The sequence below is a fragment of the Amphiura filiformis genome, chromosome 18, assembly GCF_039555335.1.
Source record: "Amphiura filiformis chromosome 18, Afil_fr2py, whole genome shotgun sequence".
NCBI classification, from domain to species: Eukaryota; Metazoa; Echinodermata; class Ophiuroidea; order Amphilepidida; family Amphiuridae; genus Amphiura; species Amphiura filiformis.
The window spans coordinates 61584624-61597948 of record NC_092645.1 but is presented as its reverse complement, the minus strand read 5'-3'; the positions used below and the strand labels follow the sequence as shown (position 1 = coordinate 61597948).

At 37.2% G+C, this 13325-nt stretch overlaps 1 protein-coding gene across 1 annotated transcript in view; it reads right to left on the bottom strand.

Moving 5' to 3' along the window:
* Positions 1 to 1897: 1897 nt before the first annotated feature.
* Positions 1898 to 13325, bottom strand: part of LOC140139281 (uncharacterized) — a 46288-nt gene continuing 34860 nt past the window's right edge. The window contains exons 17-22 of the mRNA XM_072161061.1: positions 8133 to 8220; positions 7065 to 7131; positions 6629 to 6788; positions 5244 to 5327; positions 4851 to 4921; positions 1898 to 3080 (exon numbers count right to left, since the gene is read on the bottom strand). Coding sequence (XP_072017162.1) covers positions 2862 to 3080; positions 4851 to 4921; positions 5244 to 5327; positions 6629 to 6788; positions 7065 to 7131; positions 8133 to 8220 — 689 coding nt within the window. The 3' untranslated portion in view covers positions 1898 to 2861. The remainder of the gene's footprint in view (positions 3081 to 4850; positions 4922 to 5243; positions 5328 to 6628; positions 6789 to 7064; positions 7132 to 8132; positions 8221 to 13325) is intronic.

Genomic DNA, 13325 nt, shown 5'->3' with positions numbered 1-13325 from the left:
GGGCGAAACGCAACTTTTCAGGTTAGTGGGAATTTTGGCCAGAAATTTTGGAGCCTTGGCCTATATGACTACTGTCTATTTAGGGGCTATGCAATAATTATGAACCCTGGGGGAGGATAAAATTGGGGGACAAGAAATTTTTGGCAAACCGAAAGGAAGGGCAAGCAATTTTTGGCCAGCTGAGAGTCTTGAGTTGATTCACTCCTTCAGTAAGCTAGGCTTGTCCTAGGAGGATAGTGGGGGGGGCAATTTTTGGCACACATTTTTAATAAAACATTCTAAAAATCATTAGGAAAACCGTATGGAAATGCTCTAATATGCAGTTTCCTGCTCCGCTGCGCTCACAACATAGGCCTATATCTAGACCATTTTACCAGCCTCGGGGGGCTCGAGTGTTCAAGGTCATCGAAAAGTGTTAGCACACCCTTAGACCCAAACCAACATGGTTTATACTTTTCAAAGTTCAATTTGAAATCCAAATGCAGTTTGCAGCTTCCAAGACCTAACACCTCAAAATTCAACGTGAATACCAACCAAAAATTTATGATGTACCCCCCCCCCCACCAGGGTTTTGCCTTTGTCATGCATCTATCACTGCACTGCGAACTGCTGGTGCATGTGTTTCGGTTTGATGATTGTCATTTGTAGTTTTAGGGACACCCCATTAGTTCTCGGGGGGCTGGGAAGTTGGTGTCGGGGAAAACGGTGTAGGGACAACAAATCATTTTAACGATGCGTGAGATTTTACTCATTTTCCAGCATTTTGTGTGAGATTTACTATCTAGGAGTGAGATAATACTACCTTGGCGTGAGACTCTGAGAAAGTGACCCAATGCGCGAGACTCATGGCCAATGCGTGAGAGTTGACAGCCCTGAGGTTAGATATGAAAATTACAAGTTTTAGGAAACTTATACATTGATTTTCACAGGATTTGTTGATTTCACATTGCTTGTAAGTTGCATGAAAATGTATAAGAAAATAAAAGTTAATTTTTTGCTTGAAAATTTTTTTTTCTGGTTTTCTCAACAACAAAAAACCCAAATGTGTTAAAATTGCTCCTAAATATGAAATTCAATGATACAGACTTAAAGAAAGACACAGCATTCAACATTCATTCTATTATATATTTTATATATTGCATCATCTTGGTACATTTTATAAGAAGAAAATGACTAAAATTCATTTATTTGCATAATTTATAAATATATACAAAAGTATAGAAAGTGTAGTTTACACGAACATTATTATAATTATTCAAAACAATAAATACTTTCTTTCAAGCTTTCATGTTGCATGCATTTCAAGATATTTCTAATCACGGCTGCATTTGAAATATGGTAAGACATTGAGGCAATAGGGAATTTCACAGGATTACTTTCTTTCCTTGCCTTCTTTTCCTTGTTATTTAGGCCTACTTATTTACTTCACTTGACTGAATCCTGAATCAAGCTACAGCCCTCACAAGATAACTAGATAAACAAACTGGACGGAATATTTTCAAGCATTCATCAGGACGGAGTATTTCAAAGCATTCATTTGGACGGAGCATTTTAAAGCATTATCTTGGACAGATCAAAGCATGTTGTGGTGGACAGAAAGTTTGTCTTTCCCTATCTACAGTATATATGTTATGAGGTACTTAGTCCCCTACCTGTGCCCCCTGAGCAAAAGCAAAATGATATAAACAGTATCCGCCTACTTTAATATGTGTACCTACATTATGTTAGCCAACTGAGGTATCTGGGTCCACCCCAGGGATATTCAGCGTGACTATTATATAATTATTAGTGCTGTCGTTGCCACCGTTTTTTAATGTCGACATGTCGATAAAATTCGTATACCGACATCGACAGTGTGTTGACATAAAAAAAATTCTAAAAAAAAAAAAAAAAATCAGAAAAAAATATTTTTGGCCAGAAAAGCAAGTTATAGGCCCAAAATGACTTGTTATTCAAGGTTGGAAACCAGAGAAATACTTTTTTTTTTTTTTCAGAATATTTTTTTTTTGATGTCGACATGTCGGGATACGTGCCGATGTCGACATTAGGTCGACATAAGGCATGTCAACGACGGCACTAATAATTATGACTTTTAGGTGTAAACTTTTGGACTTGTCCTTTTTGGTGAAATAATGTCAAAGTCAGACCACTCAAAATGAACCGATAGAATAAAATATTGGTGGGGAAACTGCCCCTCCCCCCTTCTGGCTATGCCACTGCTAACTGGCCTTTAACTTACTTTAAAACAGAGAGCTTTTAAATCTCTTAAGCAATTTTAGGCTTAATTCCCTTTGCTCTACTGACTATTCTTACCGGATCTCTAAATGATTCAATACAAAATAACTCTCTCTAAATTAAACCAATCAAAATAGTTCTTAGGCTAAACAAAAAAAGTTATGTTTCAAAGCACCCGTACGCATTCATTTTTCTTAGCGTTTCCATATCAGCTGAAACAGCAAATTCATTTTTTATTTGATTTTTAAAAAAATTGCCCTAAAATCATGAGATTCTGAGAAATATTTTGAAGAAAATTTACTATTTGATTTGATTATAAGTATTAAACAATTGTGTAAATGATCTGCAATTTTACATTGTATGCTGCATACTTCTGAACACTGGCAAATGACAAAATTAATTCAAAATTAAGTTTTAAAAAATCTTGAAAAACAAAACAAAACTGAAATTGCCAATGGATTTGAGACATAACATTTTTTTTTGCTTAGCCTTAGAAGTTGATAAATTGGCCAGTAGTACTCATGTGGTTAAAATTTAAGAAAAAAATTGTCCAGAAAATCTCCCAAAAAATTGTACAGAAAATCTCCCAATTGTCCCATACAAGTAATCCAAACTCGTGACAAGTGTCATGCAATTGATTGTCTGTCATTAACATCATCTATGCCTTCATCCAGATTGGCTGGTGTATGGGGCGTTAGCGGTGTCGCAGGTTGAGAATAGAACTGCGAGGGCGTATTTGGTGCAGATTCCCATTGTCGTCCATCTAGTTCACTTTCTGGTGCGGCGATCCCCATCGCTTCCTCAAAATTTCTTTTGATGTCGAATAAATTGATGACTGCCATACGCTGTGAATAATGGTGTTAAGGAAGCATGGAGCAGCAGTTATATTGTTAAGGTAAATGGAAAGCCTGAAAATAATTTTAAATTAAGGGATCTGGAATGAGCGTTTGGAAAGTATTTTTTGTGGGACATGAGAGCACATCAGACATATCGAATTGGATTCTGAATAAGAAGAATGACTTTCTGATATAAAATAATTCTCATTTTTTGAAATTCATGATATAATACAAATTTTATGACAAATTATTAAAATTTGATATTTTTCACATTTTTGATATATAACAGTCCTCGAAGTAAATGTTATAAATCTAATGATATATTCTTAAAGTGTATGCAGCTGGGAGGAAAAGCCGACGATCAATTGAAAATTTTCACCTTTCATATTGAAGATTTTTTGTGTGTTTTGGGGGAAAAATCCATATCTTCAATACGAAAGGTCAAAATTTTCAATTGATCATTGGCTTTTCATCCCACCTACATACACTTTAAGTATAAATCATCAGATTTATAAAGTTCAATACTGTTAAATATCAAAATATCAATTTTAATCATTTGCCATAAAATGTGTATTACATTGCTAATTTCAAAAATCAAAATTATTTGATATCAGAAGGACATTCTTCGTATTCAGAATGCAATTCGATATGTCTGATGTGCTCTAATGTCCCACAATAAATACTGTCCAAACGTTCATACCCAATCCCTTAACATAATCTATATCTTTACATTTTGTTATTATTTTGCTAAAGAAATACTTATTAAATCAAGATTCCACTATCCTACAAACATATATAGGTCTATACCAAATTATTAGAATCTGTGAAAAAAAATGGCAAAATTCCATTTTAACTTTGGAATCCCAGAACATAGCTGCAGTTGCATTGCGTTATGTTGGTCCCCATTTAAAGTGACAATCTAATATCGAAGATTTCCAATAGCATTACACATGGGAATTGGAACTACAAAAAGTAAGTTCTTGTCATGCAGTGATATGTCACATTACTGAATTATGGCACGATTAGCAATCCATACTGGAATCCCGCAATAACTACTAACCAATCACCAAAGATGCAACACACTGATTGGTCAATTGTTATTCCGGGATTCCCCTATGGATTGCTAATCGTGTCATAATTCAGTAATATGACATCAACGTTCTTTCCTATAATCCTACTCCAAATCCTGTACTGTAAACTGCACCTAAGTTTCATTATCATTGAGGTATAGGACTTTTTATTTTTTAGGAGAAGAGCAGGTAGGGCAACTACTTGATTATATTTCTACATGTTCATACTACATACTCTGAAAATTTTAGAAAATTCGCACGAGTCCATTTGTCTTAAATCACATTTTTGTTCCTAAAATGGGGGTTATAGCGCCCTCAACGGGCACTCTCTCCATAGGGCTACATGTAAAGACCAGTTATATACAAATGCCTCTAAAATAAAACGGACTCGTGCAAATTTCCTCAAATTTTGCATATGATGTAGATTTAACATCTGGAATGTAATGCAAGTGATGTTGTTGCTGCTCTTCTAAATTCATTTTTAAAATATCCGCCCCAGACCAAGGTGTGCTCCTTACCTTAGCCAATCATAGGCAAAAGAAAACAAAATAGTTTTCCTCCACTTATATTTCCAAGGAGAGTCACACTGTTGTTGTTGCTGTCTATTTTCATGATAAAATGCACCCCATAAAAAAAACAAAAAAACACCCAAAACAGAGAAAGTTGAGTTGAACTAACAACATAATGTATGGAAGTTCAAAAAGGATACATTATTAGGTGGCAATGGTGGCAGTTGAAACATCGATGGAGGCTGTGTGAGACGAAGTTGACCAATTGCACCTAAGATTTGGAGACGAGTGGAGAGAAAAGAATGAATATAAATGTTAAGTTGGTTGAATAAACCTGTATAGCTTTGTAATTAGCTACCCAAAATACTTTATTAGCCTGAATACTTCAATCAAGATGCACATTCCTCCATTTAGCAAGACCATGCACTTGTATAAGTGAGTATTTAAAAATCTACTTTCAGGTACAACTGCAGCAAACCATTTTGATATTGCAAACACACGCACCCACAAACATGCCCCCCCCCACCACACGCATCCCAACATGCCCTTTCCCCACACATACATATCCCCCACCATCACACACATATTATTACCTGTTGGGTGGAAATACTGGTGAGCCCTTGGATTATACAGTGCTCCTGCCTTACTGGGCATAAACACAGCTGGTAAGCACACATCTACAAAACAACAACACAAGAAAGTCTTAACAATCAACTAATAATTAACACACTGTCAAAGTCGGTGTCCAGATATGAAATTTACTTTATACCATACAGGTGGTGTGTGCCACAAACAATAATCCCTAAATCTAGTAAATTTGTTACACACATCACCTTATACTGTACTCTGTTATTACAGCCCGTCTATTAAATGCTCCACATTTTTGTCAACCAAATTGTTCCATAAATGTTGAAAACGCCAAACAGTGTCTGTATTTTCAAACATACAATCACCGATTTCACAATATCCATATTATGTGCAGCCATTGTTATCGACTGTGTTTACAGTATTTGTAGAAATTCCTTATTGTTTGTGGAGTAACACCTTACATGAAAAGTTTGGATAGTGTCGGCTGCTTGCGTTTCTTCATACACCAACTCAACCATTTTAAACATACAATTGAATATATGAATACAAAACCCACCCATGTCCATACTTTGGCCAAATTGAGTTAAGCATGGGAAATTGTTGCTATACATAGGCCTATCATATGTATGAAAGAACAACTCAAATTCATCCTCTGTGTCTATTGAGCATGTGAAAAATAGTATGTTTGAAAGAACTACTCAAGTCCAGGATTTGAGTCTTGTAACACATTGATTGAAATCCAGTATGTATAAAAGTCCACTTGTAACACATTCATTGTGTGGAGAGTGACTTTTGAAACAAAATGGGTTTAATCAAGGAAAGTGTGTGGTTTATATTACATGGCAGTAGGCTTATCAACATTATGCATACCTGTGTGCTTTATTTTGTATTATCTTAGTAGTGGTAATCTCATTCCAAAATTGTCTTTGTATATGATTAAAAAAACCATGAAGTCCCTGAAATGCTAATCGTCATACCTAATACAGTTTAACCCACTCATTTGCACGTAAAACTTACCGTATTGACCAGGTTAATCTAACTGAAGGAATTAAAATGATACACAGGTTTTTTTTCTCAAAATCACTTCCCATGGACTTGGGTGGGTTTTGAATTCATGTATTCAATTAGAAGCCAAAATGTGTTTTAAACTGTAAAAGAGAGGAAAACACAGTTTTGGCTGTATTTTCTACCCTAGGCTGAATATTTGATCAGCTTTTGACATTTTAGCCAAGTAATAGTTACTATTCTTGATAAACTTTTTAATAAATAAATTTAAAACAAAATGCTAACTCAAAAATTAGGTCAGTCGGGTAGGGGTATTTTTTTTGGGGGGGGGGCTTATCTACTTGCAGATACTGCATTTTTACTTGTGGGGCAGAATATATCTCACCTTTTTCAATGGCTTTATTATCACCCTTCTCCACACGTAGTCTATAGTGACTAGCTAACTGCTTCAACAGTTTCTCCTCTATTTCTTCTCTTGTTTTCTTTTCTAGTTCCTGTCGATTTGATGTTTTCTCTTCCTCAAAAAGCTTCATGCGATCAAAGAACTGAAAAAGATAAGGCAAATCCACAAGATAAGAATTTATATCCAGGTCTTTTCTGGTTTGAAATGTAATTATATTATTATATAATGATGTAGGCAGAGTGCAAAATGCTTTAATGCTCAAAGACACCACATAGATGCACGTTCAAAACCAGGGTGTAAAATAGCTGCCTACCTGGTTGACATCACTGCTACATCAGGGTGAAAAATTGGAGTAAGGATCAAGGAACAGTATTTAGAAGGAAATAATGTTCTATCAGATTTTAAGCAATTTACTTACATCTTTTGGTAGATTTGCTCCCCATTCTGGCAAAGTTTGAGAACGTTTTCCTTTCCGTCGAATTGGTCTGAAATGATGTGACAGATTTACTGAATCAAAGACATCTCTACATTTGTGAACCAATTTCAGGTACTTTATTTGACCTAATTACCACCAATCCCCAAATAAGTGTCCTACAGACTTTTTTCAACATATATCCATATAACTGCCCCCTTTTGAGTGAAATAAAAAATACCTATCAAAACTGTAATAAAAGTGCCACAAAATTGTGTGTGTGCTAATTATGTTGAATATGGGACATCACAATGTTCACTTCTGTCATTCATTTCCCAAGATTGGAATAATAATGTGACAACAAGCTTACAACATTATGTACAGAGATGTAACACAGCTGCACTTGTCCAAATGCTAGAATATCATCCAATTCCAGAAATGTTAAAAAATAAATAAAATAAATTTACACAAAAATCTGGAATTCTTCATAATATTAGTAATTTATGCCTTCAGATCCAATTTCCTGAAAAATCCAGAAGAGTTATACATCTCTGTATGTATACATATGCATATGGCAAAATATATAATACAAAGTACCGTATTTCAGTCAAATAGTTGCCCCCCCCCCTCAAATAAACGCCCCACCACTTTTTTTAACCAAGATGTTTAAAAAATTCCGATATTTCCATGCTATCTTGTGTAGTAAGCTTACCAAGTTGCTCACATGGTTGATAATAGCAGCAATAAATGGCGAAAATCTGCATCGGCAACCCAGAAGTGAACCAAAAGTCAGTGTCAAAAGTTCATAGTTCGTCATTTTAGCGTGACTTTTAAGCTTACCTAATGATTTTAACGGGAATTGTTGTGCTAAAATGACCTCTAATAAACGCCCCCCCTTGGGAAAATGTAACGCCCCCGGGGGCGTTTATTTGACGAAATACGGTATACACTATTTGCCAGTTACAACTAAAGGATTACGATTTAGGTATGTTTCATTTGGCAAAACATGATAATACTTTTTATAATTCCAAAAAACAAGTGCTGTATTTTTCTGGAATCAGGAGTAGTACGTACCCTAATTCTCTTGATGCAGGTGGTGCTTTTAAACCAGTTTTACCGCCGTCTGTCCATCCCTGTAGAGTTGATCCTGCTCTTTTACCATCTAATTAAGGGAAAAGAGACACTTATTACATAATGTTTGATCATTTTCCACAGGTTTAAACTGACTTTCAGCACAACAAATTCAACTAACCATGAATTTTTTATGTGTGACACACATCTTAATCATAAGAAGTTCTATGTGGTGTTGGACTTGCCATGTTGTTGACCATTGGAAACTTTTGGTCAAATGTGGGAGTTGTATAAGGATGTCAACTCCAGTCCTTGATTGCGATTTAATTCTAGCATTATTTAATTATGGCAATTTTTTCTTGATGCTCCCGTGCTATACGGGGGTACTCTATATCATCCTTGTCTAAAACCTGCAGTGAGTGTACAAAGTTCATACATTGGCCAGACAGGTAGACAACTCTTGGGGATAGCCTGAAGGAGCACAAGTCAACTGTCCCCAACTGCAAACCCTCTGCTGTTGCAGAACATAAGACACAATCTCACCACAACATTGACTGGGAATCCACATCGGTTTTAGACAAAGTTGATAGAGAGTATCCCCGTTTAGTGCGGGAGGCCATCCAGATCAATAAGAAATCGCCAGAACTAATCAAGGACTGGATTTGCCATCCTTAAGGTTATACTAAACTTTGCAATGATCGATCCAGAATGAGACTGCATGTAGCCCCCTTTAAAATTATCTATTTCTGGAAATAAATATCGAGAGAGAAAAGCATAAACTACGTCTAAAAGCTGAAAGTGTAAGGGTTATTATTATGCTTGAATTTTCCACTTGGCTCAAAAAGAAATGTACTTTTCAAACATTTCAATTTTTTTTCAATATCCGGAGCATCAAGATTTTTGGGAACACGGCCATAATTTCTCAGTGGAAGTGGCGATTTTGTTGGGAACTACGGCGACATTACAAACAAGTCAATAAAAGAATGTGCATATTCATTCTTGATATTGCTTGTCTCGATTTGTTTTAGTAAGCTTACATGTTTGCGAATTTGAAGTAAAATGGCCTCCACTTGTATGTCGTTTTGTAACCAGTAATAACAATTCCGTACACGATTTCATAGACAAAATTCTGACCTACATTATCTCTATAAACCCTCTTCTATATGCAGGTGCTATTTAAATTTTTATTTCGATAGCAGAAAATTGAGATATTTGCTATTTTTCCGACTCGCTGCTGTCAAATTGTCTAGTTTAGCGATAAAAAGATACAGCGAAATCAATTTTTTTTTAGAACCATTTCACCTCGTTTCGGCTTGTGCTTTGAAGTACAAACTTCAAAATTGATATAGTGATTCTATATTTCAAGCTGCGTCATAATGTGTTTTTCTTACCTCTGATTGTCGCTGCTCAAGGCCAAAATTCGAAATTTTTGGACAAAAGTGACACTCTCATTTTTTTTTAAACACGCTGTTTACGTATCTGACGGGCTCTATTTGCCCGATAAAGTGGTGTTGCGAGTTTGGATTTTAAAATATTTAGGTATTTTCTAGCTTAAAATCTAAGCGCCAATGAACCTGGTGCATGGGAGGGAAAATGTTGGGGGGGTAGTTAGGGCTGAAAAAAAAATGTGCACATTTTCATGCTTGCTGCGCTTGCAACAGGTAGATATTTAGAAATCCATTTAAGGTATGGGTATGAAAATTGGGGATCCCAAAAAAATTGGCATATAGGCCTAGGCCTATGCAAAGGGGTGGGGCATTTTCGGCAGGCCAAGGGGAGGGGCCACAAAATTTGGCAGTCCAGGGGTGCGGACAAGTGATTTTGGCTGGCCGAGACGGGAGGCAAGCGATTTTAGCGAGTCGTTTGGAAATTTTGGCTTATAATTAGTAGGGTAATAGGGCCTACCGGTACTGATTGCACAGCCTTTCGATTTCGAGAATAATTTTTTGGCAAGCCGGGGCGGGGAGGAATAAATTTTGGCATGTCGAAGGGAGGAAGAATGACTTTACCTAGCACACATTAAAGGGGCATTTCGTGATCCACAACCTCATACAACCCCATAGGCCTCGTCCTTTCTCACAAGTTAAGATTTTATACCACTCATCCCGCTCTGGCCACATGTTTAGGAATTTTCACGCAGATCAATTCGTTAAGCAATGGAAAATATTGCCAAATTTGAATTTCGTTTTAAAAGCCTACTCCCCATTAAAAAAAACCACTAATTTTGGGGGATTAAAAAAAAGTTCTGTAAAATGAAACAAAAGGCTGCCTCACTGTCTTAATTATTCATTTAAGGCCAGGCCTTCATTTCTGAAAATAGCGGGAGCTCAGTTAGTCCCTGTACTCAGGAGCTTGACAAGGAGCTCAATTATAATATCAATATTAAACCATAGGAGCAGCTCAATAAATGCCATTGGTAAAATTATTAGGCCTACGATATTTTATTTGACTGTGATCCGTTTTAATAGGCTATATACCGGGTACACTGTATATACCTTTAAAATTTCTAAAATTGGTGGAATTGAACAAGCTCTAAATTTCTCATCGTCCAGCATAACCAAGGGCAACTGGGGTGGGTGGGAAAGCCCCCTAGCTATGGCCATACCCGTGAGTGGCGGAACCAGAATTTTTTTCGGGGCATGGGGGGAGTGAATGGGGGCACTTGGAAATCATTGCACTAAATTGCATAAAAAAGTGGAAAATTACATAATTGTGGGGATTTTGCCTAAAAACTGGGTGGGAAAGAAAAAATATTGGGGGAAATTCTGTCCCCCCCCCCCCTAAGCGGCGGCACTGCATATCCCTCCATGATGCTAGAATGGCGGAAGTTCTGGCGCTGAAATTCAGTTTCAATATCACGAGTTTTTATCAGGGATTTTACCAAGGGAAGGCGATAGGTGTAGGATTTTGCTGATATACCAGGCAACCCGAGAAAGGAACTGAGGTGTGGCTAAATAAGGGAGTGTTCATTATAAATATTTGCCATTATCATACTTTTTTCGGCCTGAGAGCATAATTATTTGAAGCGTGCGGTACATCGTGTCAGTCACATGGTCACATATTTTCTGTTGAAAAGAAAGCGCACATGTCTCTGATTAGCTCGGGATTTAGCTACTGCTGGGCTGCGTGCTGGCCTGTTGTTGTCCCGGGTTGTTGTCGAGTGGAAATGGAAAATTTATGAATGAACTTCCGCAACTTTGCAACATCATCACGCAGTGGCGTAGCTGGGATTTTTTCCAGGAGGGGCAAGACTGTAGGCCCTATGGGGCGGGGCCCAAATCCACCAAATTTCCCGCTGGGGGCGGGGGCCCAAATAGACAATTTTTGCCAGGCTTATTGATAATAATCGTATATGGTAGGCCTATTGAGCTGTATTGCATATCGCTTGGATTCCCCATCTCTCTGCCCTCCTCTCACCCTCTCTTTTTTCCTCTTCCCCCCCTCTTTCCCTCTTTTTTTCCTTGCACTAGGGGGCGGGGGCCAAAATAGGCAATTTTTGCAATTGCCCCCCCCCCCCCCGCGGCAGCTACGCTACTGTCATCACGGTAGACATACGCGGTAGCCTACAACTACAAGAAAGGTTTACAGAAATATAGGTCTAGTAGGCCTATCAAAATGTTATATTTTTATGTGGACTCGTGGATAATATCATTTCATGTATGTCCCGGCGCTGGGTTGGGGGGTCTCAAGGCATTTTGGTATGCCTACCAATGCTTGATGCCGGGAGGTTTTTTAGCAGACCCGACCTTTTTTTTTATAAAAACACCTCGGGCGGGTCTCTTCAAAACATTTGTACCATGAGGATCAAAGTCACCCACATTTGGCCTAATTTGGCGCTTTTTTATTGGGCACTTTTGCCAAAATCGCCCAAAAGTTGGTCTTCGCTGTAAACCCACCCATCATAGTCGTTGAAAAGGTAGGCCTACCGCATCCACGAACCCGAGGAGAGACCTCCAGCGGGTAAAAACACACCTCTAAGCGGGACCAGATTTATAATTTAAAATAGGCCTACATTTTGGAAGCCAGTCATCACGACAAAAGCGGGCCATAATGGTATTAACACTTTGATTTTAGGCTTAAATGATGAGTGTAGGCCTATAAATTGCAAATTTGCACACACCCGGGGAACCTTCTCAAGTTGGTTTGGGTAAGGATGTGAGGCTGTGACTCCAAAAAACTACAGTACGATATTAAACCAAATTTGAATAAAACAGACCCAAAATTGTATCAACTTTTGGACTGAAAGTTTCATAAATTTTACTTTTTCGAGAAAATCATTGAAAAATACCCTTCTTAAACCTAATTTTCAAGACACTGAGGGTCAATAAAATCATGGCTAAAAATACAACAGAGTCTAAACTAAATGGCTGAAAATGCACCCCAAATCTGCCGCACATCCCACGACACCGTATTTCACCTTATAGATTTGGAAACTTGTCGCAATAAAATAGGCCCGAACTTATCCCAAATTATCCCCCGAAAATTTTTTTTTTTGCAGGTGAGGTTGGAGTCTTATTATTTTTATTCTCAGAGAGGATAGGGGTTGATATTTTTAGCAGGGTACAGTTTGTCTTGTTTTTGTTTTGTTTTTTGACGTTGAAGTTCTAGATTCTTTTTTTCATATATTATTATTCATTTATTATTTATACCAAAAAAAAAAAAAAAAAGACACACGACAGCTACAGAGAAGACACGAAAAAACTCCTGTGAAGTGCATGAAAATGACCGAAAATGTGCCAACCGAAACACCGAACAGGAAGATAAAATAAAAAAACAAAACCAAAAACCCAGGAAATTTCCCGAAATAAGTTCCAAATTCTTTGTCCCCCACTAAAATATATTATGAACACTCCCTTATGAAGTCTGCCCTCTTCCGGCTATTCTGGTAGTAGGCGTTGACAATTACCTTACTGCGATTACCATATTTTTGAAGCATGTTTGAACCCGATTTGTTCTCTATTCACATTTTTAACGGTGCAAGTAACATTTCAAGACCTCTATTTGTGACAGGTATTTAATTATCTTGCTAGAGATGTGCCTAAAGTTGAAATTCAATATTTCGGATCGCAAAGATCGAGAGATATAAAGTTGCCGAATATCAGTTTAACACCATGGATCATATGGGCGTCGTATATGAACGATTATGATAGCTAAGCAAAATGGCTGGGATACAGGTTGTATAAATACTTCATGAAT